Source organism: Coregonus clupeaformis, chromosome 19, assembly GCF_020615455.1.
Source record: "Coregonus clupeaformis isolate EN_2021a chromosome 19, ASM2061545v1, whole genome shotgun sequence".
Lineage (NCBI taxonomy): Eukaryota > Metazoa > Chordata > Actinopteri > Salmoniformes > Salmonidae > Coregonus > Coregonus clupeaformis.
In genome coordinates this window covers 32,561,812-32,587,844 of record NC_059210.1, presented here as the reverse complement: position 1 = coordinate 32,587,844, position 26,033 = coordinate 32,561,812, and the positions used below count along the sequence as shown (strand labels likewise).

Here is a 26,033-nt window from a genome sequence, read left to right as displayed (position 1 = left end):
CAACTCGAAAGAGTGCATAAGAGGGGAGGAATTCATAATTGACTAGAAAGAGCAGGCAAAACCATTGTGTTTTGACGTCCCTGACTCCAGTGATGTTAATGTCTGCAGGGGAGGAGAGGAGCTGAACCAGAGCCCTAAGATGTCTGTGGAGAGCAGCAGTAGTAGCAGCCTGACTCTCAATGTGAGCACCAGCAGCTCCATCCTCATCTCAGGCCTAGGGGACAACATGCCGGTAAGCCACACACTCGCACACATGCACGTGCAAACACACATACACACTTACAGCATGATGCAGTCATTACACACTGTTCGAATGCAGGATGTGTGCCACACAATTGGAGAGCCTGAGGGGCCAAAGTAACATGTGTTTATGTCAACTTACAAGACCTTTCGTCCCTCTCCATCGTATGTGACATCATCCTTACTCCATGTGCCATTTTGGTTTTCCCTGCTGTCTCATAAAGATGTACCCTCTTCCACAAGAGACCACTCCTCATACGCTCATGTTCCCCCTCACCTACCCCCTCCGCCCTCTACAGGGGCTTCCCTCTCCAAACCCGCCCCTCTCGCTGGACCCTCAGGTCATTGAGCCTATGCTGATCCAGCAGGCTTCTCCTACCCGGGCCCGCTCTCCAGACGTCATCTCATCTGCCTCCACGGCCATGTCCCAGGACATTCCTGAGATCGCCTCTGAGACGCTGCAGCGAGGCCTGGGGGGGGTGTCTGGAGCTGAATCTCGAGAACCTCTCCCAGCCCTCCACACAGACAGCATGGCTTCTGCAGCCTCAGCTCTTCACCTTCTCTCTCCACGAAACCGGAACTCTGACCACGGCCACCTGCCCCTGGAGCTGGGTGCTGTAGCAGGAGCAGTGGAGGCGGAACAGAGGCTCAGTAACACCCCCTCACTACTGGAGAACGCCCTGTCACAGGAGAATGCTGCTGCTGCAGCTGCCTCCTGCTTAGACAACAGCGTGAGCCACCCCTGGCCTGCAGCTCCTGACATCACACGGGAAACACGCAACAGCCTGCGGGACAACGGCCTGGGAGACTGGTAAGGTCACACACACTGACATAAAGCACAATGCCTCTACCTATACAAGAAATGCCAGAGCATACACGGGTCTCTTTGTTTCTCTTAGCTCGAGGGAGGAAATGAAGGACAGACACATGTCCTCTCCATACCACAGACGCACCTACCACTTAACCCAGAATGACAGTCAGGACGCCAGTGCAGAACAGAGGTAAGATACTCACACATCTCTGGAACTCCCCTTCAGTTCTTAATTACCCTGGAAGGCTGTAGTATTTGCTGTGTTTTTTGGAAGTCAATGCTTGATTGATTGAAGTTTGCATGTAAAGGTAATCTTGTAATTTCAGAAAATGTCCGTAATATATCTGGCTCTAATAGTGGAATGATAGTGTTTCACAGTATTACTTACCCGCCAGAGTTGTGATTGGCTGTGATATTCGCCTATTGATAGTCAAATTGTACACTGTTCGCTCAATTTCAGTTTATGTGAGAAAACAAGCACTGAATAGCTTAGGGATTCATTGTCTGAAATCGCTGTTAGTAGGGCTGTCCCCGACCCAAAAAAATATTGGTCTGCCAAGAGTTGTCTGTTCTTTTGACCAATCGATTGGTCTACATTTTCTAAGGTGTATTTTCCATATAGACACATCCTACAGTGCATTCGGAAAGTATTCAGACCCCTTGACTCTTTCCACATTTTTACGCTACAGCCTTATTCTAGAATGGATTTTCTTTCTCTCATCAATCTACACACAATACCCCATAATGACAAAGCAAAAACAGGTTTTTAGACATTTTAACAAATGTATGTTAAAAAAACACTTAATTATTACATTTACATAAGTATTCAGACCTTACAGCCTCGAGTCTTCTTGGGTATGATGCTACAAGCTTGGCACACCTGTATTTTGGGAGTTTTTCCTATTCTTCTCTGCAGATCCTCTCAAGCTCTGTCAGGTTGGTTTGGGAGCGTCGCTGCACAGCTATTTTCAGGTCTCTCCAGAGATGTTCTATCGGGTTCAAATCCAGACTCTGGCTGGGCCATTCAAGGACATTCAGAGACATGTCCTGAAGCCACTCCTGCGTTGTCTTGGCTGTGTGATTAGAGTCATTGTCCTGTTGGAAGGTGAACCTTCGCCCCAGTCTGAGGTCCTGAGTGCTCTGAAGCAGGGTTTCAAGGATGTCTCTGTACTTTACTCCGTTCATCTTTCCCTCGATGCTGGCTAGTCTCCCAGTCCCTGCCCCTGAAAAACATCCCCACAGCATGATGCTACCACCACCATGCTTCACCGTAGGGATGGTTCCAGGTTTCCTCCAGACGTGACACTTGGCATTCAGGCCAATGAGTTCAATCTTGGTTTCATCAGACCAGAGAATCTAGTTTCTCATGCTCTGAGAGTCCTTGAAGATCTTTTGGCAAACTCCAAGCGGGCTGTCGTGCCTTTTACTGAGGAGTGGCTTCCGTTTGGCCACTCAACCATAAAGGCTGCAGAGATGGTTGTCCTTCTGGAAGGTTCTCCCATCTCCACAGAGGAACTCTAGAGCTCTGTCAGAGTGACCATCGGGTTCTTGGTCACCTCCCTGACCAAGGCCCTTCTCCCCCGATTGCTAAGTTTGGCTGAGCGGCCAGCTCTAGGAAGAGTCTTGGTGGTTCCAAACTTCTTCCATTTAAGAATGATGGAGGCCACTGTGTTCTTGGGGACCTTCAATGCTGCAGACATTTTTTGGGACCCTTCCCCACATCTGTGCCTAGACACAATCCTGTCTCGGCGCTCTACGGACAATTTCTTCGACCAATCAATTGAATTTACCACAGGTGGACTCCAATCAAGTTGTAGAAACATCTCAAGGATGGTCAATGGTAACAGGATGTACCTGAGCTCAATTTCGAGTCTTATAGCAAAGGGTCAGAATACTTATGTAAATAAGGTATTTCTGTTTTTTATTGTTAATACATTTGCAAAAATGTCCATAAAACTGTGTTCACTTTGTCATTATGGTGTATTGTGTGTAGATTGAGGATTTTTATTTATTTAATCAATTTAAGAATACGGCTGTAACGTTACAAAATGTGGAAAGGGGGAAGGAGTTTGAATACTTTCCGAATGCACTGTATGTGTTTTAATCAAATCTACTATATGCTGAACTTTTCTGATGCTTTAGGCGAACTGTTTGATGAAATAATTAAGACACACAAATGACTAGAGGGAGTCCGACCGCCATTGATTTGATTGTGCTGGGCCTGGCTCAGACTTGCTGTGTTAAAAAAGTGAGTGACTCTGTGACTAGCACCCGTTGTCTCTCTCTCCTCCCCGCTGACTTGCCTTTAACTAGGCAAGTCAGTTAAGAACTAATTCTTATTTACAATGACGGCCTACACCGGCCAAACCCGGACGACGCTGGGCCAATTGTGCGCCGCCCTATGGGACTCCCAATCACGGCCGGTTGTGATACAGCCTGGAATCGAACCAGGGGGTCTGTAGTGATGCCTCAAGCACTGAGATGCAGTACCTTAGACCGCTGCGGGAGCCCAACAGCTCGATGGTGACAATACTAAGCCTGTTAATGATAATGACATTACTTATTTTTATAATGATGATCATAATTGTAATAATAACAATAACGAGATGAAGAAAAAGGAGGGTTGTTATCAACAGTGTGTATCTTGCTGTCAGTGTTGCTGAAGCTGCAACAATTGCAGCCATTTCTGACTGAAAAGTTATGTTACCGAAATCCGTCATTTGTTTAGGAAAAACATTCCCTATTCCCTCAACCCTTGCTGTCTTTACGTTGACACATGTATGCATCGCATGCACAGGGCCTGATCTATAGCATATCATAGTCACATCAATAAATTGGTTATAACAAACTCTTAACACCGTAACACATCTGACAGCAAAATGGATGCAGAGGACGTGACAAATAAACTCGACACATGGGAATGTTTACTGGTTGCGCCGGAGGTAAAGAAATTAGGCTAGTTGTGGAAAATACTGGAGATCAAGAAAAATAAGGTAAGGAGCAAGCGCTGTGTGCATATTATGTATGCCAAACAGGTGTTAGATTACAATATATGTTTTCTGACCGTTTGTAACAATATAAACAACTCAATAAATTATAAGTGTACCAGAGAATCTGTTGTAATGTTTTTTTGTAAAGCCTTTATTACAGCAAAGACTAAAAACAGTCGCATTCATTCGTGAATGCAATTTCCGAAATGGAACAATTTAAGCCTATTTATTGTTTACGCAAATTATTCAGTGGTCGCTTTATTTATTTTAAAATAAAAATGCTTGATTGCATTTCAAATCATGAATGACTCCTATGCTGTGTGATGACATGAACAAATAAATTATATAAGTATTGAAATATAGGCCTAAGTTACTGTTTTAAGACCAAACAAGATGCGCTCTTAAGCCTACAGCTCGATGGTGGCTATACTACTAAGCCTGTTAATGATAATGACATTACTTATTATTATAATGATGATCATAATTGTAATAATAAGGAGATCAAAGAAAAAGGAGGGTTGTTATTATTATAAATATACTTTTTGGGACAATTTGGAACCGTGTAAACAACACAAAATAAATAATACCAGAGAGCCTGGTCTAACGCAAAAAAGTGGAAAGCCTTTATTACAGCATAGCAAAGATTTTAAAAAGCTGAATTTGTGGAATTGTTTATCTGACATGTTGTGGTTGCCTGAGGCTTGGTGCTCACGGAATCAGTAGGCTATTAAACAAACACTCAAAAAGGCAACAGAAGCAGCAAGTTCTCCCACTTAAAAAGATGAGAGAGGCCTGTAATTTTCATCATAGGTACACGTCAACTATGACAGACAAAATGAGAAAAGTAGGATTTTTAATTAATTTATTTGCAAATTATGGTGGAAAATAAGTATTTGGTCAATAACAAAAGTTTCTCAATAGTTTGTTATATACCCTTTGTTGGCAATGACACAGGTCAAACGTTTTCTGTAAGTTTTCACACACTGTTGCTGGTATTTTGGCCTATTCCTCCATGCAGATCTCCTCTAGAGCAGTGACGTTTTGGGGCTGTCGCTGGGCAACACGGACTTTCAACTCCCTCCAAAGATTTTCTATGGGGTTGAGATCTGGAGACTGGCTAGGCCACTCCAGAACCTTGAAATGCTTCTTACGAAGCCACTCCTTCGTTGCCCGGGCGGTGTGTTTGGGATCATTGTCATGCTGAAAGACCCAGCCACGTTTCATCTTCAATGCCCTTGCTGATGGAAGGAGGTTTTCACTCAAAATCTCAATATACATGGCCCCATTCATTCTTTCCTTTACACGGATCAGTCGTCCTGGTCCCTTTGCAGAAAAACAGCCCCAAAGCATGATGTTTCCACCCCCATGCTTCACAGTAGGTATGGTGTTCTTTGGATGCAACTCAGCATTCTTTGTCCTCCAAACACGACGAGTTGAGTTTTTACCAAAAAGTTCTATTTTGGTTTCATCTGACCATATGACATTCTCCCAAACCTCTTCTGGATCATCCAAATGCACTCTAGCAAACTTCAGACGGGCCTGGACATGTACTGGCTTAAGCAGGGGGACACGTCTGGCACTGCAGGATTTGAGGCCCTGGCGGCGTAGTGAGTTACTGATGGTAGGCTTTGTTACTTTGGTCCCAGCTCTCTGCAGGTCATTCACTAGGTCCCCCCGTGTGGTTCTGGGATTTTTGCTCACCGTTCTTGTGATCATTTTGACCCCACGGGTGAGATCTTGCGTGGAGCCCCAGATCGAGGGAGATTATCAGTGGTCTTATATGTCTTCCATTTCCTAATAATTGCTCCCACAGTTGATTTCTTCAAACCAAGCTGCTTACCTATTGCAGATTCAGTCTTCCCAGCCTGGTGCAGGTCTACAATTTTGTTTCTGGTGTCCTTTGACAGCTCTTTGGTCTTGGCCATAGTGGAGTTTGGAGTGTGACTGTTTGAGGTTGTGGACAGGTGTCTTTTATACTGATAACAAGTTCAAACAGGTGCCATTAATACAGGTAACGAGTGGAGGACAGAGGAGCCTCTTAAAGAAGTTGTTACAGGTCTGTGAGAGCCAGAAATCTTGCTTGTTTGTAGGTCACCAAATACTTATTTTCCACCATAATTTGCAAATAAATTCATAAAAAATCCTACAATGTGATTTTCTGGATTTTTTTTTCTCAATTTGTCTGTCATAGTTGACGTGTACCTATGATGAAAATTACAGGCCTCTCATCTTTTTAAGTGGGAGAACTTGCACAATTGGTGGCTGACTAAATACTTTTTCCCCCCACTGTGTATATATATATGGATGATTTCTAAAGCCAGGCACATTTAACAGTTAGGCTATTGATTATAGGTCTAATTAAGTTGGGGTTTCCTCTCCTCACTTTTCTTAGACACTTAAGGCAAGGGCAGTTTTCTCATCTCCTAACACAGCTGCTGCCTCTGCCGCGTTGTTCTCAACACCAATATGCTGGTCAACTTTGCTATTATGTCCATAGCAACATGGTCTAGGAAAAGGCGCCAATTCAACAGCGCACTGATGTGTTTCAGAACCGTGGACAGCGAGCACTATCTAATGCGGGAGAAAGCACATTTGTTATAAAATATTATTTTTATTTGTGTTGCGCCATTGTTCTTACATAATATAACTATATACAATTTCAGTAGCAAATGTCATAGACTGATGGACTGTGCCATCCCCATGGCCTCAACAATGGATCATTCCACTCAGACAGGCACGAATCAGACAGGTGTCTTGTACACCATGATTTATACTTTTTTATTTATTTGCTACTGCTCAACTAAATCTTGGTCGACCAACAGCCTATCAACCAAACAATCGACTAGTCGACTAAATGGGGTCAGCCCTAGTTTGAAGCTGGTGGACCAAAACCGCTGTTTGAAGTTTTGATCCACCAGCTTCAAACAGCTGTAAAAACAATATTATTTCTTATTGGAAATATATTTCATAGTGATTTTGATGGTACAATGATTGACTACACTATTCAGTGCTTGTTTTCTCACAAACTGAAATTGAGCGAACAGTGTTGAATTTTTGCAACCAGGAAATGTCCACTAGATAACACAGTCACTAAGTCAAAACAGCTTTCCCAGTTTGACAACAGATGCCACTCTGGCGTATTATTAATAGGCGAATATCACATCCAATCACAACACTGGCGGGTAAGTAATACTGTGAAACACCATCATTCCACTATTAGCGCCAGACATATTAAGGACATTTTCTGAAATTACAATGCAAAGATGTTCTGTAACACAGTGACCATGATGATGAGGTAGCCAGTCTAGCATCGTCTTCAGGGAACTGTGGGGTCAGGTCGTCTCAAAGACTGCCAGTGAAGGAGTGGAAGAGTTCTCCCAGAGGCTCCCCTAAACTCAAGAGGAAGAGTAAAAAAGACGACGGGTGGGTGATAACATTCTGTGGTAACTGTCATGATAAACATTTTCTGTTATTTTACTTCAGTGTCTAATGGCCTCTTTGCCTTCTCTCTTTTCAGGGATGCATCTCATGCCTCTCATGCCTCTCAGTCCAGGCAGCCTGAGCATCAACATCAGGTAAGTAATCATGGCTGTTTCTTTGAGTTGTGATTATGATGCTGGCACCAGGATGTATACATTTACATCCATTATACATGTATTTTCAGCAATACCATTTGTTTACATTTGAGTCATTTAGCAGACACTCTTATCTCTTATCTGATGTGACCTGTAGCAGATTAACCCAGACGTGCAGGAAGAGCTGCTGATTTTGCTGCGTAACCAGCAGAGGGAGCTAGCGGAGCTCCGTCAGAGTCAGCTGGAACTGCTGCAGAGAGTGACAGGCCACATGGACGCCGTGCAGAGCTCTGTCTTAGCCCATGTAGAGCACGTCATGGTCAGCCAGCAGGAGCACGAACGTATCCTTACAACTGGGATATGTTACAAATTAAAATAACTCCTAGACCTCCCTTTCTTCTGGTACCATCAAAAATGATGTAGTTTGGTATATGAGAGGCTTGGGCGGTATACCGGGGAATTTTGATATACCCACGGCATGATTTTCAAATAAATGCCTGCAGTCAACTTGTGCACTAGGTTAATAGATCAAGCAGATTGTATTCTTCATTTTGCCTCATTCATATTTGTTTTATAATGAAGCCGTTCCCCAAAGCAGCTGCTTTGTTTACAAAGAGCACACGACAAGGAGCAAACGGAGGCTTTCGTGACGTGACAATCCACTGTTGTGCAGCTCAAGAGAGGTGATCAAGTTACACTTCAAATTCACTACTGCCAGCTAAATATTTTATAACTAAGTTTAGCTATCTAATACATTCTCTGCAGCTCAGGGCTCAAGCTATGCATTTGTTTAGCTAACTTGCTAGCTAAGTGGATAGCTTGCAAGATCAAGCTTCTTGGTTACACCAGACACAATCAAGCCCCTCCTAGATCAAGATCCTTGCTGTCTACTATTTGTTTTGTGTTTTGCAGCAAACCTTTTGAGATAGTTGTGCGACTTTGAGCTGGAGGGTCTGTTCTTGCAAATTGTTTATGTTCGCTCGCGCTTGTTAGCATTTATCTAGCATCCGCTATGGGAATTCGTTAGTACTTTGTTAGCATAATTGTTTACATACAGTGAGGGGAAAAAAGTATTTGATCCCCTGCTGATTTTGTACGTTTGCCCACTGACAAAGACATGATCAGTCTATAATGTTAATGGTAGGTTTATTTGAACAGTGAGAGACAGAATAACAACAACAAAATACAGCAAAACACATGTCAAAAATGTTATAAATTGATTTGCATTTTAATGAGGGAAATAAGTATTTGACCCCTCTGCAAAACATGACTTAGTACTTGGTGGAAAAACCCTTGTTGGCAATCACAGAGATCAGACGTTTCGTGTAGTTGGCCACCAGGTTTGCACACATCTCAGGAGGGATTTTGTTCCACTCCTCTTTGCAGATATTCTCCAAGTCAATAAGGTTTTGAGGATGACGTTTGGCAACTCAAACCTTCAGCTCCCTCCACTGATTAGGTTAGGCCACTCCAGGACCTTAATGTGCTTCTTCTTGAGCCACTCCTTTGTTGCCTTGGCCGTGTGTTTTGGGTCATTGTCAAGCTGGAATACCCATCCACGACCCATTTTCAATGCCCTGGCTGAGGGAAGGAGGGTCTCACCCAAGATTTGACGGTACATGGCCCCGTCCATCGTCCCTTTGATGCGGTGAAGTGGTCCTGTCCCCTTAGCAGAAAAACACCCCCAAAGCATAATGTTTCCACCTCCATGTTTGACGGTGGGGATGGTGTTCTTAGGGTCATAGGCAGCATTCCTCCTCCTCCAAACACGGCGAGTTGACTTGATGCCAAAGAGCTTGATTTTGGTCTCATCTGACCACATCACTTTCACCCAGTTCTCCTCTGAATCATTCAGATGTTCATTGGCAAACTTCAGACGGCCCTGTATATGTGCTTTCTTGAGCAGGGGGACCTTGCGGGCACTGCAGGATTTCAGCCCTTCACGGCGTAGTGTGTTACCAATTGTTTTCTTGGTGGCTATGGTCCCAGCTGCCTTGAGATCATTGACAAGATCCTCCTGTGTAGTTCTGGGCTGATTCCTCACCGTTCTCATGATCATTGCAACTCCACGAGGCGAGATCTTGCATGGAGCCCCAGGCCGAGGGAGATTGACAGTTATTTTGTGTTTCTTCCATTTGCGAATAATCGCACCAACTGTTGTCACCTTCTCACCAAGCTGCTTGGCGATGGTCTTGTAGCCCATTCCAGCCTTGTGTAGGTCTACAATCTTGTCCCTGACATCCTTGGAAAGCTCTTTGGTCTTGGCCATGGTGGAGAGTTTGGAATCTGATTGATTGATTGCTTCTGTGGACAGGTCTTTTATACAGGTAACAAACTGAGATTAGGAGCACTCCCTTTAAGAGTGTGCTCCTAATCTCAGCTCGTTACCTGTATAAAAGACACCTGGGAGCCAGAAATCTTTCTGATTGAGAGGGGGTCAAATACTTATTTCCCTCATTTAAATGCAAATCAATATATAACATTTTTGACATGCGTTTTTCTAGATTATTTTGTTGTTATTCTGTCTCTCACTGTTCAAATAAACCTACCATTAAAATTATAGGCTGATCATTTCTTTGTCAGTGGGCAAATGTACAAAATCAGCAGGGGATCAAATACTTTTTTCCCCTCACTGTATATATTGATATATATACTCAGCAAAAAAAGAAACTGCCCCTTTTCAGGACCCTGTCTTTCAAAGATAATTAGTAAAAATCCAAATAACTTCACAGATCTTCATTGTAAAGGGTTTAAACACTGTTTCCCATGCTTGTTCAATGAACCATAAACAATTCATGAACATGCAACTGTGGAACGGTCGTTAAGACACTAACAGCTTACAGACGGTAGGCAATTAAGGTCACAGTTATGAAAGCTTAGCACACTAAAGAGGCCTTTCTACTGACTCTGAAAAACACCAAAAGAAAGATTCCCAGGGTCCCTGCTCATCTGTGTGAACGTGCCTTAGGCATGCTGCAAGGAGGCATGAGGACTGCAGATGTGGCCAGGGCAATAAATTGCAATGTACTGTGAGACGCCTAAGACAGCGCTACAGGGAGACAGGACGGACAGCTGATCGTCCTCGCAGTGGCAGACCACGTGTAACAACATCTGCACATGATCGGTACATCCGAACATCACACCTGCGGGACAGGTACAGGATGGCAACAACAACTGCCCGAGTTACACCAGGAACGCACAATCCCTCCATCAGTGCTCAGACTGTCCTCAATAGGCTGAGAGAGGCTGAGACAGACATCACCGGCAACAACGTCGCCTATGGGCACAAACCCACCGTCGCTGGACCAGACAGGACTGGCAAAAAGTGCTCTTCACTGACGAGTCACGGTTTTGTCTCACCAGGGGCGATGGTCGGATTCGCATTTATCGTCGAAGGAATGAGCGCTACACCGAGGCCTGTACTCTGGAGCGGGATCGATTTGGAGGTGGAGGGTCCGTCATGGTCTGGGGCGGTGTGTCACAGCATCATCGGACTGAGCTTGTTGTCATTGCAGGCAATCTCAACGCTGTGCGTTACATGGAAGACATCCTCCTTCCTCGTGTGGTACCCTTCCTGCAGGCTCATCCTGACATGACCCTCCAGCATGACAATGCCACCAGCCACACTGCTCGTTCTGTGCGTGATTTCCTGCAAGACAGGAATGTCAGTGTTTTGCCATGGCCAGCGAAGAGCCCTGATCTCAATTCCATTGAGCACATCTGGGACCTGTTGGATCGGAGGGTGAGGGCTAGGGCCATTCCCCCCAGAAATGTCTGGGAACTTGCAGGTGCCTTGGTGGAAGAGTGGGGTAACATCTCACAGCAAGAACTGGCAAATCTGGTACAGTCCATGAGGAGGAGATGCACTGCAGTACTTAATGCAGCTGGTGGCCACACCAGATACTGGCTGTTACTTTTGATTTTGACCCCCTCTTTGTTCAGGGACACATTATTCAATTTCTGTTAGTCACATGTCTGTGGAACTTGTTCAGTTTATGTCTGTTGATGAATCTTGTTATGTTCATACAAATATTTACACATGTTAAGTTTGCTGAAAATAAACGCAGTTGACAGTGAGAGGACGTTTCTTTTTTGCTGAGTTTCTTTTTTGGGTTTGGAAGAAAATACCACTCCCTTGTGTGTGCTGCCGGTAATACCGTATGGTACAGGAACGGTAGGAAGGTATGAAAATCTGGATACCGTCCAACCGTGATCACTGCAATATATAGGGCAGTGTTATGAATGCAGATATTGTAGTTTAAATGGATTTCAATTCAAATGAACCAATAACCTTTTGTCTTCTAGAAAGGTGCTTAATTAAGACCATTGTTTTGTTGCATCAACCCACCACACAAGTTCCTCTGTTTGATCCTTGACCCAGCGTTGAATCTCAGAGAGGAGAATGGAGAGAATCCTAGCAGAGGGACACAACTGTAACCAGCAGCTCCAGGAGCATCTCTCCCAGCAGCTGGGTCAAACTCTCAGTAACACCCTTTGTAACCGGCTGGACAAGACTCTCCGAGAGGAGATGAAGAAGACTGTTCCTCCCAGTTAGTACACTTCCTTCATTTTTCCTATAGCATATTCTATGTTTTTTATCAAATAAAAGTGTTTAACTGTGCACAGTAGTGGTCAAAAGTTTTGAGAATGACACAAGTATTGGTCTTCACAAAGTTTGCTGCTTCGGTGTTTTTAGATATTTTTGTCAGATGTTACTATGGTATACTAAAGTATAATTTCAAGCATTCCATAAGTGTCAAAGGCTTTTAATGACAATTACATTAAGTTTATGCAAAGAGTCAATATTTGCAGTGTTGACTCTTCTTTTTCAAGACCTCTGCAATCCGCCCTGGCATGCTGTCAATTAACTTCTGGGCCACATCCTGACTGATGGCAGCCCATTCTTGCATAATCAATGCTTGGAGTTTGTCAGAATTTGTGGGTTTTTGTTTGTCCACCCGCCTCTTGAGGATTGACCACAAGTTCTCAATGGGATTAAGGTCTGGGGAGTTTCCTGGCCATGGACCCAAAATGTTGATGTTTTGTTCCCCGAGCCACTTAGTTATCACTTTTGCCGTATGGCAAGGTGCTCCATCATGCTGGAAAAGGCATTGTTCGTCACCAAACTGTTCTTGGAAGGTTGGGAGAAGTTGCTCTCGGAGGATGTGTTGGTACCATTCTTTATTCATGGCTGTGTTCTTAGGCAACATTTTGAGTGATCCCACTCCCTTGGCTGAGAAGCAACCCCACACATGAATGGTCTCAGGATGCTTTGCTGTTGGCATGACACAGGACTGATGGTAGCGCTCACCTTGTCTTCTCCGGACAAGCTTTTTTCCGGATGCCCCAAACAATCGGAAAGGGGATTCATCAGAGAAAATGACTTTACCCCAGTCCTCAGCATTCCAATCCCTGTACCTTTTGCAGAATATCAGTCTGTCCCTGATGTTTTTCCTGGAGAGAAGTGGCTTCCTCGCTGCCCTTCTTGACACCAGGCCATCCTCCAAAAGTCTTTGACCTCACTGTGCATGCAGATGCACTCACACCTGCCTGCTGCCATTCCTGAGCAAGCTCTGCACTGGTGGTGCTCCGATCCCGCAGCTGAATCAACTTTAGGAGACGGTCCTGGCGCTTGCTGGACTTTCATGGGCGCCCTGAAGCCTTCTTCACAACAATTGAACCTCTCTCCTTGAAGTTCTTGATGATCCGATAAATGGTTGATTTACTTGCAATCTTACTAGCAGCAATATCCTTGCCTGTGAATCCTTTTTGTGCAAAGCAATGATGACGGCACGTGTTTCCTTGCAGGTAACCATGGTTAACAGAGGAATAATAATAATTAATAAGCACCACCCTCCTTTTAAAGCTTCCAGTCTGTTATTCTAACTCAATCAGCATGACAGAGTGATCTCCAGCCTTGTCCTCGTCAACACTCTCACCTGTGTTAACGAGAGAATCACTGACATGATGTCAGCTGGTCCTTTTGTGGCAGGGCTGAAATGCAGTGGAATTTTTTTTGGGATTAAGTTCATTTTCATGGCAAAGAGGGACTTTGCAATTAATTGCAATTCATCGGATCACTCTTCATAACATTCTGGAGTATATGCAAATTGCCATCATAAAAACTGAGGCAGCAAACTTTGTGAAAATTTAATATTTGTGTCATTCTCAAAACTTTTGACCATGACTGTAGAATAATTGAGAGGTAACTGTTTGGACTTCACAGCTATCACCAAGAGTCTGGAGCCTGTTACTGCCCAGATGAGTAACACCATCGCTGCTAAGCTGACAGCTGTGGAGGCAGCACTGAAGGAGAACGTTAGCAAAGTCGTGAAGTCAAAGGTTAGTGGCAACAAATTCAGATCATCATGTTCTCTAGAGCAGCATTTCCCAAGCTAGGGGTTGAAAATGGGATTGCGAGATGATAAATAAAATATATAGTAATACGGCGCTTAGTTCATAGAACCGCAGTCACGTGAGTAAACTTTGATATCTGCTATTAGCTTTTGTTTTTTTTCCGACAAATTTGACTAACTTTTGAACGTTTGAGGCTATAAGCTATTATGACCCAATTTTCTGGAAGCTAAGACTCTCAGGAACACACACGTCTTTCCTTCCACGGCTCTCACAAGATTTGCATGACTCATTAGAACAGAGTGGTCAGGACCAAGCATCAAATCAGCAAAAAATGATTGAAAGCAATGATGTTCTTTTCTACACAGAAGATCATACACAAGTACTGCCAGATGATCTTCATTGATGTTTTCCTGAACTTCCTAATACTTTTCTGAAGCATTTCAGTTACTTACTTAAGATTGAAATACTGTCAAAAATATTGTCAGACTGATTTGTAAAATACTGTCATAGCACCAAATAAAAAGTAAACATTGGCAGTTTACATCACTTTATTCACATGGTGGGGTCGCAATTCTTTTAAATATTAAAATGGGGTCTTGGGCCCAAGAAGTTTGGTAACCTCTGCTCTAGAGCCTAGGTGTTGGTCATTGGATCAAGGAATGTAGTCGTCCTATAGCTCACTTATTCAGTGCTCTCTTATTCACTCTTCAGTCAAAATGCACACATAAAAATTACCTGAAACATTCATCTTCGTTATCCCTCGATCCCTTCCTGTGCAGAACACCACAGATGCTATCGGCCGGGCAGCTGCCGAGGCAATGCAGGGGCCTATCCAGGCTGCCTACAAGGATGCTTTCCAGAGCATTGTGCTGCCTGTGTTTGAGAGGGGCTGCCAGTCTATGTTCCAGCAGATCAATGATAGCTTCAAGCAGGGTACCCATGAGTGTAAGACAATCCTATTACTAACTGTTAACCCTCAGCATTTCTACTCCTGGCTGTTTCTTAGCTTTATGCAGTACCACGAGAGTAAGGTCAAGAACTTAGCCTAATTTTTAGCTTGTCGCATTTATCAAATGTCTATTTCAAGTAGAGCAGTGGGCTTTGTATGTATTGATAAACATTTGTTACATTTGTTTATTCAGCTGATTTTATATTGTGCTAACAGCACATCTGAATATGCCTGACAGATCTTTCTGTGTCGTACTGAGGATGTTTGTTTGTTTTCTTCATAGATATCCAGCAACTGGAGACCCATGTGAAGAACAGGAAGCAGCATGAGCAGGAAGCACAGGATCCTATGATTGGCCAGCTGCAGCAGATGATTGACACGTTCCAGAACTCAACGGATCAGCTGGCCACCACCATCACAGCAAGTGTCCGCTCTGAGGTCCAGCACCAGCTCCACATGACGGTGGGAAAGTAAGTCCAACCAACGTCCGACAGAAAACTATTTTTTTTTATTTGTAGTGATTGATAAAGCAACCAGAGACTGATCAGACATCCCGAACAGATGCCTTAGAAAGCAGTTTGGGTTGCCATATTGAGTGGCTGTGTAATGGATTTGGTTGAGTAGAAACAAATAAACCTTAATCTTGGCTTAATTTCAGTACATAAATTCAATTGAACCACAAAGTTTGCGATGCAATTAATTTAATGACGCTTGAGTTTATAGATTTTTAGGTGGGACTGAATAACTTTTTGTAAGTGTTTTGGATCTTTCAAAAATGTCTGTTTTTAGGTATTGACACATTTTCAACCATTTCCATGTTTTGGTTATATAACGGTGCCTGTTCGGTCATGTGTCCAGCCTGCAGGACTCGATCCTGACCCAGGTGCAGCGCATTGTGAAGGGTGAGGTGAGCATGGCCATGAAGGAGCAGCAGGTAGCTGTGAACTCCAGCATCATGCAGGCCATGCGCTCTGCTGCAGGCACGCCCGTCCCCAACGCACACCTGGACTACCAGGCCCAGCAAGCCAGCATCCTGCAGCTGCTACAGCAGGGACAGCTCAACCAGGCCTTCCAACAGGTGTGAGTCCTTCTCCACTCTACCTCCCTGACACACTTCCACTCATCCCATCACAGCCTCTCCTGTCCAATGCGTGGTGGATGTCAGAGGGCATTATTTAAAGATACCTGTGGTGTCTGATCTGTCTCTTCTCCTCCAACCCCCCTCCTCTGTAGGCCCTGTCAGCCTCTGACCTGAACCTGGTCCTGTATGTGTGCGAGACCATCGACTCCCAGCAGGTGTTTGGCCAGCATCCCTGCCCCCTCATCCAGCCAGTGCTGCTGTCCCTCATACAGCAGCTGTCCACTAACCTGGCCACACGCTCGGAGCTCAAGATCAGGTACGCATGCGCACCCACAGGAACATGTTATAAGTTGGCTGAATGTCATTAAGTTCCTCTTCCATATCCACCCAAATTAGCCTAGTTGAGTTCTCAATAAAGAGAGAGCCTATTTGGGCAGCTACAAAGGCTTCTTGATAGAATTGCATGTTAGGGAGCTTTAATCCTCCCTTCTCAGTCTTTGCCTGTATTCTCGCTAGTTTCATCTTGTCCCTTTTACCGGCCCAAATAAACTCAGTAATTATTTTGTCTATGGATTTAAAAGTATAGACAGGTATGGATAGTGATAACATGCTGATTACGTAATTCAGTTTAGGAGCTATGACCATCTTTTTAACCTGTATCCTACCCCATAATGAGATTTGAAGCTTATCCCAGCTCTTAAACTGGAGTTGAATTTTGTTAGTGGGTCAAGGTTTTCAGTAATCATGTTGTCTAGACCAGGATTTAAAGCGATCCCCAGGTACCTCAAGTTTTTAGGGACCCATTGAAACCTGCAGTTGAGGAAGTCATTTCTCAGACAATGTTTTGATAGGGGAATTACTTCAGATTTGGTCCAGTTTACTTTATAGCCCGATATCTCTGAGAATGCATTTACAAGGTCCAGTAAAGGCGGTATGGAGAGTTGGGGGTCTGACATGAATAGTAATATGTCGTCTGCATAAAGCAGTAGTTTATTCTCCCTACCTCCCATAGTAACCCCTTTGATTGACTGATGCTGCCTAATGGCTTCGGCTAATGGTTCTAATGCTAGAATAAATAGGAGGGGCGAGGGACAGTCACCTTGTCTCGTGCCTCGTCCTACAGAAAATGGAGATGTTCGTAGTCCGTTAGTGACTACTATGGATTTGGGGTCATTGTACATAAGTTTAATAATATTCTGAAAGCCCTGTCCAAATCCAAATGTATTTATTGTATAATGCAGGTAGTCCCAGCCCACCCTATCAAAGGCTTTCACTGCATCTTGGGATAAGGCTGGCACTGAAGTATCAAAATCCTTTGCCTTCCAGATGACATGCAATAGGCGTCTAAGATTATCAGATGAAGCTCTGGCTTTTACAAATCCCACCTGGTCTGGATTTATGAATTTCTTAATGATTTGATTTACCCTCATAGCCAGAAGTTTTGTAAACAACTTTCCATCACAATTTATCAAAGAAATTGGACGGTAGCTCCCACACTCATGGGGATCCTTTCCCTTTTTGAGGATTAGGGTGATCACTCATAGAAGGTGGGAGCTCACCTGTGTCAATCGATGTGTTAAATGTTTTCAATATTTCTGGGCTAAGCTGCTCTGCAAACCTTTTATAGAAATCACTGGGTATCCCATCCAACCCTGGAGTTTTACCACTGTGTGCTTGTCTTATAGTTTCGGTCAATTCCTCCAAAGTAATAGGGCGGTCGAGCCAATTCCTGTCTTCCTCTGTTAGTTTAGGAAGGTTCAAATTCTGAAAGAATGCCTCTTCTTTCTGTATATCTAAAGGACCTTCTGAAATATAAAGTTCCTGATAGAAGTCTTGAAATAAATTGTTTATTTCTTTATGATTGGTAATCAGCGTGCCTGTCTTATTTCTGATTCCACATACTTGCCGATCTGTTTCTCTAGATTTCAATTGTCTGGCCAACAGTTTTCCTGCCTTTTCACCTGATTCATACCATCTCTGCTTCAGCCTGTACAGTGAATATTCAGCTTTTTTTACTGAATAAAGTATTCAGCTCGTATTTGGTTTTCTTCAGCATTACCAGAGAAATGTTGTTAGGATTGGACTAATATTCCCTCTCCAGCGTTTTGAGCTCTGTTTCAAGTTTCTCCATTTTCTGTTTATCTAGTTTCTTAATAGTAGCTGATCGTTGAAGCATTACTCTGCGTATATAAGCTTCCCAGACATGTACCTGTTTTGCACTATTGTTTGTTTCAAAGAATATCTTAATGTGTGTGTTAAGGAATTCACAAAACACCTTGTCCTGTAAGAGGCTAGTGTTCATTCGCCAACATTTACATTTTTCTCTTTCTTCTCCTATTCCAACAGTCAGATCAATGGGAGCATAGCTATCGTGCCCACACTGCAAGCACCCACTTTACCTATGAGAGAGTGTGAGACAGAAAGTAGTCGATGCGTGAATAAACGATTTGCCTATTTGAAAATAATGTGTAATCGCGAGCGGTTGGATTGATCAATCTCCATATATCATAAAGACCAGCATCTTTACACAGTGTTTTAATTGCTTCTTGAGTTTTTGAGGTCCTGGTTAGAACAGTTTTGGATTTATCTAAAAAAGCATCAGGGACCTGATTGTAATCCCCCCTAGTACCAGAGGAAAATCACCGAAATCCAGTATTATTTTGTTAAGTTGAAGGAAGAAGTCTGTGTCCTCCTCATTTGGAGCATAAATATTTCCCAATATTATGTTTTGTCCTGAAATCTTTACAAGTAAAATCAAGATTTGTCCCTCTTTGTCCTTAAACTCTTTTTCCACTTGAACATGTATACTTTTGGAAAATAGAATAGAGACAACTCTCTTTTTTTGGTTGAATGTATTATGGTAAGCACTGCCCACCCATCTGTCTCCCACCCTAGGAGCATCCCTTTCCAGCAGGTGGGTCTCTTGGAGCAGAATCACGTCTGAGTTTTTTTGTTTAAGATAATTCAATACCTTACGTCTTTTTAAATATGAACCTAATACTTTCACATTTTACGACGTTACTTTAATCACATTGGTCATATCTGAAAGGTTGTAAATATATTATTACCAAAACATGACGAGCGTTAGAATATTTTTAATCAATGCGTTTCTGATAGCCACTGCTTAGCGAATACAATGAAAGTGAATGACTGGTAATGCCCCCCACCTAGAACACTTAACTTCCCATAGAACAAATATGTCATAAACATATCCCAACCCCACACGGTACAACATTTTTTAAAGACAAAATAAAAATCTCCCTCCCCCCTAAACCAGGCTTTCATCCGTGTGAAGTGTCCCGAGGTCTTCCGAGCACTGATGCTCCAACTAGAATAAGAACGTTTTACCAACGCCAAATATAGAAATGACAGAGATGACATGTCATAGAGATGACATAGATCAACCAAAAACATTGAAAATAAAGACAGGCTGATCATTATTCTCGCAAAGAGAAGAGATTACCTTTCTCATGTAGACTGATACATGAACTGTCTAATTCCAAAAGACAGGGATGTAAGGTGAGGTCAAACACAAAAGGGAGACCGGTATAGGTCATAATAATGATAAAATAAAATAAACTGACTAACACTTTGGGTTGTGCTCATCACGCATGGCACAAACACGCCTGTTATGGCCTATATTGACCCACTATTGCTGTTGTTAGAGTGAAAACGTATAATATATATGTTTATCCCCGCTATAACCATAATACAGAAATATATGCTTGGACTATATTCCTGCTTAATCTAGTACTATAATGATGTCAACTGTAAACCAGAAAGATAAATTATAGGCAGCATTTGTAGCATAAACACTCAATGAGACTGTTAGTCACAACATATGAGGTTCTCTCACCTTAAAGAAAAATTGTTGTCTATCCGTGATGAACCACTGCCACCATGCAGATCTTCCATAGCCTTCCACGCTACTCAAATTGTTCGGCCTCATTGACGTTCATGACACACTTCTTTGCCTCCTTTGGGTCTGTGAAACAACGTAGTGATCCTCTCACAGTAACCCAGAACACGGCAGGATATTGCAACAAGTATTTCAGTCCCCGTTTCATGCACATATGCCTCACCTCCGTGAACGCATTTCTCTAGTCCTGAACCTCCTTGGAAAAGTCAGGGAAAAACTCCACATTTTACCCTTTCCTGTGAAAAATCCTGAGCTCTTTAGGTCTGAGCCGGACCTTCTCCCTGTCGGTGTATCGTAATATTTTCACCAGGATAGGCCGGGGTTGCGTGGGGCTGGTCCTGGGCGCAGTGTCGTCGGTGTCCGATGTGTTCTCTCGATGATCATGTTGTTAACATCCTCCGGTGTGTTATCAAATAGGTTGCGTAAAATGTCTTTCACACAATCTCCCGTATTTATGTGGATTTCGGGAACCCTTCTGATCCGAAGTGTGTTTCTCCGACTGTAATTTTCCTGGTATTGAAGTCGTTCTTCAAGTTTTTCAATCACAGTCTCCATTTTCTCAACAGTGTCATTTAGGCGGGTGTTCTTGTCCTCCAGGGTTGATATCCTCTCTTCTGCACTTGTAACTTGGTTGTCGAGAGTGTCCATTTGTTTTCAGTGCGCCCACTTTGTTTTATTTCAGTCACATCTTCTCTTTGAGATTTTTGTTCATTTTGCAAATCTCATTTAGAACTGGGTCATCAGGCTGTTCTCTGCCATTTTCCTTGCTAGCAGCAGCTGCAGGTAGAGACAACATTTTCATGGTTTTCGTCAAAAGTGTCTGGTTTTGTGCGTTTCGAAGTTGTTTTTCCATGTAACCGATATTTTGGACAATTAGTTAACAAAATGTGTAGCTAGGCATTGAATAATTAGTTAAAATATAGTTGGAGCTACACAGCCTCTTTAGTTAGCTGCTGCTCCTCGCCACATCGTCGTCGGAAGTCGGTGGTGGACAATTATTGATACACACGGGAAACGGTTGATCGTGAAAAACCCAGCAGCGTTGCCGTTCTTGACGCAAACCGGTGCGCACCTACAGTGCCTTGCAAAAAAATTCATCCCCCTTAGCGTTTTTCCTATTTTGTTGCATTACAACCTGTAATTTAAATGGATTTTTATTTGGATTCATGTAATAGACATACACAAAATAGTCAAAATTGGTGAAGTGAAATGAAAAAAATTACTTGTTTCAAAAAATTCAAAAAAATAAGTAACATAAAAGTGGTGCGTGCATATGTATTCACCCCCTTTGCTATGAAGCCCCTAAATAAAATCTGGTGCAACCAATTACCTTCAAAGTCACATAATTAGTTAGATTGCACACAGGTGGACTTTATTTAAGTGTCATATGATCTCAGTATATATACACCTGTTCTGAAAGGCCCCAGAGTCTGCAACACCACTAAGCAAGGGGCACCACCAAGCAAGCGGCACCATGAAGACCAAGGAGCTCTCCAAACAGGTCAGAGACAAAGTTGTGGAGAAGTACAGATCAGGGTTGGGTTATAAAAAAATATCAGAAACTTTGAACATCCCAAGGAGCAACATTAAATCCATTATTTAAAAAAATGGAAAGAATATGGCACCACAACAAACCTGCCAAGAGAGGGCCGCCCACCAAAACTCACGGACCAGGCAAGGAGGGCATTAATCAGAGGCAACAAAGAGACCGAAGATAACCCTGAAGGAGCTGCAAAGCTCCACAGCGGAGATTGGAGTATCTGTCCATAGGACCACTTTAAGCCGTACACTCCACAGAGCTGGGCATTACGGAAGAGTGGCCAGAAAAAAGCCATTGCTTAAAGAAAAAAATAAGCAAACACGTTTGGTGTTCGCCAAAAGGCATGTGGGAGACGCCCCAAACATATGGAAGAAGGTACTCTGGTCAGATGAGACTAAAATTGAGCTTTTTGGCCATCAAGGAAAACACTGTCTGGCGCAAACCCAACACCTCTCATCACCCCGAGAACACCGTCCCCACAGTGAAGCATGGTGGTGGCAGCATCATACTGAGGAGATGTTTTTCATCGGTAGGGACTGGGAAACTGGTCAGAATTTGAAGGAATGATGGATGGCGCTAAATACAGGGAAATTCTTGAGGGAAACCTATTTCAGTCTTCCAGAGATTTGAGACTGGGACGGAGGTTCACTTTCCAGCAGGACAATGACCCTAAGCATACTGTTAAAGCAACATTGGAGTGGTTTAAGGGGAAACATTTAAATGTCTTGGAATGGCCTAGTCAAGCCCAGACCTCAATCCAATTGAGAATATGTGGTATGACTTAAAGATTGCTGTACTCCAGCGGAACCCATCCAACTTGAAGGAGCTGGAGCAGTTTTGCCTTGAAGAATGGGCAAAAATCCCAGTGGCTAGATGTGCCAAGCTTATAGAGACATTCCCCAAGAGACTTGCAACTGTAATTGCTGCAAAAGGTGGCTCTACAAAGTATTGACTATGGGGGGGTGAATAGTTATGCACGCTCAAGTTTTCTGTTTTTTTTGTCTTATTTCTTGTTTGTTTCACAATAAAACATATTTTGCATCTTCAAAGTGGTAGGCATGTTGTGTAAATCAAATGATACAAACCCCCCAAAGATCAATTTTAATTCCAGGTTGTAAGGCAACAAAATAGGAAAAATGCCAAGGGGGGTGAATACTTTCGCAAGCCACTGTACTACCATACCCCGTTCAAAGGCACTTAAATATTTTGTCTTGCCCATTTACCCTCTGAATGGCACACATACACGATCCATGTCTCAATTGTCTCAAGGCTTAAAAATCCTTCTTTAACCTGTCTCATCCCCTTCATCTACACAGATTGAAGTGGATTTAACAAATGACATCAATAAGGGATCGTAGCTTTCACCTGGTCAGTCTGTCATGGAAGGAGCAGGTGTTCTTTATGTCAAAACACATCGATGTTAATTCTTAAACACACCTTGGATGTAATAAACCAGCTATCGCAGCTTGAGATTTAAATGTTTTGTTTGGTCTTAATCAGGTTTGTGCTCTCTTTTACAAGCCTCCCACAAGGAACATACTGACTGACAAACCTTAGTCACATTTCCTCCATGTTGAGCTGTATCAAACTGCAGCTGTAATGCTTTTTACCCGTTTAGACCACGTAACAAATGTGTGTTATGGGAACATGACAGGCCCATGAATATGAAAACATGTCCAGACAATGCACTGCCAAGTCCCTTTACTGCTCTTTAAGAGCTCAAATGATCAGTCTTAATCCAGTTTGAATTGCATCCTAAAAACTAGCAGCCTGATACTGGCCTGCTGTTGAGAGTTCTACACCATCTGTGGGACTGAATCTGTGTCTATGTGGCTGAGGCTGTACACATAAAGGGCCTTTTTCAAACACTCCATGCCTTTTTAATGCATGGTACGAAATATCTGTTGTATAAACCTATTTTGACCTCAAATTTTAAGGACTGTCGCAATGCAACAGTTTTGAACCAGGTGTGCAAGAAATCACAGAACAGATGTGCTGCTCTTGAATGTTTATTATCTAATATCATGCACATTTCATGTTCACCAAAAATGTGACTTTGTGCAAGGGCTTTTAAGGGCATATCAGTCTCAGTAGAGTAGAGACCTGATTGGGCTGTTGTCCAAGTAATAAAAAATAAATAAAAAAAGGGTAGGGCTTTGCTGAAATTAGAGGGGAATTGGGCACTTTGAGCATTGGGAGGTTAATGGCTCTTAAGCCCCAAGATTACCATTGAGAACTGTGCTTAGAGGTTTTAAATGCATTGGATTGGGTCAGATGTAAAATTGGAACAATCTGATGCGATGCATTTGGGTTGAGCCATCTGGATAGGGTAACAGGACAGTGCTGCTGGGCGATCAGGGTCACTCCACTGCGTTTACTCTGTTTTAATCAAGCCATTCAAATCTTTGCCATCGGCTGCAAGGTAATTAGGGCAACTTTGTCGGGACGTGCAAGCCAATAACACTATTGGCTTAAATGGTACGATTTGAGTCTTCTAAATGCCCACGGTAACCTTCTCTGTGTCTGTATCAGTTACTTAGAGGATGCTGTGATGAACCTGGACCATGGTGATCCGGTGACGAGGGACCACATGAGTGCGGTGCTGTCCCAGGTCCGACAGAAGCTGTTCCAGTTCCTGCAGCAGGACCCACACAGTCCTCTCAGCAAGAGAGCCCGGCGCCTGGTGATGATGCTTCAGGGCCTGGTCAATCACTAGTTCTGTGCTTTTGGTGCCCAATTATGGAGCCCCTTCGCTTCCCTGTTCTGCTCCCACACAGTTAGAACAAGGTGCAGTGAATTTCATTGATGTGCTGAGGGGAGCAGAGCTGTACTTAAAGAGATGTGAGCATGATGTATAATGGCTGCACTTTCTGTACCCTCGGCCCTTTCTGATGCATTGTACATCGCAATTGAACATTTTGTTTTAGCTTTCATTTTTACGTGTAGAAATGGCAAGAACAGACTGGGTTTTCCGTTTTTGGACTTGTGTAGATTTAAAGTTTTTCTCAGTTGGAAACCCCCTGTTCATGAGTTCTATGAACCTTGCCATTATCTTATTTCTATCTTTTCCCTGTATAATAGAGGCTGTTTGACAAATACCTATCCTAAATGTAGACAGTCGGTACAGATGGATGAGCCCTTTATGTTGTATTATGTTTTCTGTATATTCAACCATTCTGTTAAATCCAGTGTTCTGACTTTAGTTCAGAATGCTCTTTTGCTTTGAGGGACTTCTAAACTTGCTTGAAGACTTATTGAAGTAGTTATACTCCATAGAAAATGCTTCTAACAAATTATTGTTACTTATACTGGCTCTGTTTTTGCTTCAGGATATCCAAATTATGTTCATAAACCTGATTTACTTCTGTTCTTTAGAGGGCAGCCCTTTGTGTGAATGCAATCACATTCATATTTTTTGCATGGTTTCTTCTTGGCAACTTGCAGTCTAGTTGGAAAGTTCAACAAAACTTGAAGCATGGCTTAATGTTTTTAAAGGTATTATTTGTCTTCTAAGTTAAAATGGTTGAATTATTTAGGTACAGACCCGTGAAACTTGTTATGAAGGTTCTGGTGTCATCGGTTTAAGATTCCTTTCTTAGACCTAAAGTAGAATGAGGGGGGACGTAGGGCATTGTGAACTAAGCTTGGAGGTGTTTCTTGCCAGTCCTGCACACTAGTCCTGAGACATGCTTATTTTACCAGGCCAGAATTATGTTTTTGTTTTACCGTAGTAGTGGTTGGTTTGATAAGCACCTTTGGCGTTCCAATTTATTTAACAGGACTTGTTGAAAGTTGATTCCCAACTCCAGTTTTTCAGTTATTTGAGTTTCATCAGTGAACACTATATAGTTTCTAGGTCATCTTCAGCTGCTGATTGATTGACAAAACGCTAGGCATGCCTGTATGCTCTGGAGAAACCATGCATAAAAAGGCAAACTACTATCTTCAAGGTTATAAGCCATCTGTATTACCAAGCCACAAAGCTATGTAAAGCAGACAGTAATGTCTATTTTCTCCACAAGGTTGAGAGTGAGGATGAATCTGTCCATGGAGGAGTAGGTTGATGATCCATCTTTTATTGTACTGAAAGTTACATGTCTGCATTTCTGGAAACGGCCCCTTTTTCACTCCGTGCTCTCTATTCACTAAACTAAATGTTTATCTGGAATAGCATTTCTTTGACCTGAAGTGTGCTCTTAGATAGTTTTACTTATGTTTCATAAAGATCAGGGTTAAGCAACAAGCATCACAGACATGGATGTTGATAATAGTAAGATTGTACATAAACGCTATACAATATATATAATATTTTTTCCTAGTTTGCAAAAAAAACTTTGAAATCATGTTTTGTGTATTACACATTTTGATCGTTTAATTTCCATCGTGTTTTGTTCCCTGTGCTTGGATTATGTTGTATATTTTACACTCGTTTATTTTACCCTGAACGTTTTTGAATAAAAAATGAAAATGGTTAAATGCATTGCATAGTGCCCGTTATTTCACATGTTGCCTATTGGACACCACATTGACGTTGTTACATTTTGTGGGAAATATAGTGGCCGGAGTCCCAC

The 26,033-nt window shown here is 42.8% G+C and overlaps 1 protein-coding gene across 3 annotated transcripts in view; it reads left to right on the top strand.

Annotated features, from left to right (window-relative positions):
* The window catches only part of LOC121531876 (enhancer of mRNA-decapping protein 4), a 63,507-nt gene extending 37,569 nt beyond the window's left edge, over window positions 1-25,938 (top strand). For 2 of the 3 annotated variants that reach the window (XM_041837402.2, XM_041837401.2), the window contains exons 17-29: window positions 109-232; window positions 465-1,051; window positions 1,140-1,241; window positions 7,321-7,464; window positions 7,559-7,616; window positions 7,774-7,957; window positions 12,011-12,166; window positions 13,843-13,958; window positions 14,753-14,918; window positions 15,206-15,392; window positions 15,781-16,000; window positions 16,156-16,319; window positions 23,995-25,938. In XM_041837402.2, the coding sequence (XP_041693336.1) occupies window positions 109-232; window positions 465-1,051; window positions 1,140-1,241; window positions 7,321-7,464; window positions 7,559-7,616; window positions 7,774-7,957; window positions 12,011-12,166; window positions 13,843-13,958; window positions 14,753-14,918; window positions 15,206-15,392; window positions 15,781-16,000; window positions 16,156-16,319; window positions 23,995-24,178 (2,392 nt within the window). In that variant the 3' untranslated portion in view covers window positions 24,179-25,938. The remainder of the gene's footprint in view (window positions 1-108; window positions 233-464; window positions 1,052-1,139; window positions 1,242-7,320; window positions 7,465-7,558; window positions 7,617-7,773; window positions 7,958-12,010; window positions 12,167-13,842; window positions 13,959-14,752; window positions 14,919-15,205; window positions 15,393-15,780; window positions 16,001-16,155; window positions 16,320-23,994) is intronic. The other variant, XM_041837403.2, reaches the window with a different exon arrangement.
* The last annotated feature ends 95 nt before the right edge of the window (window positions 25,939-26,033 follow it).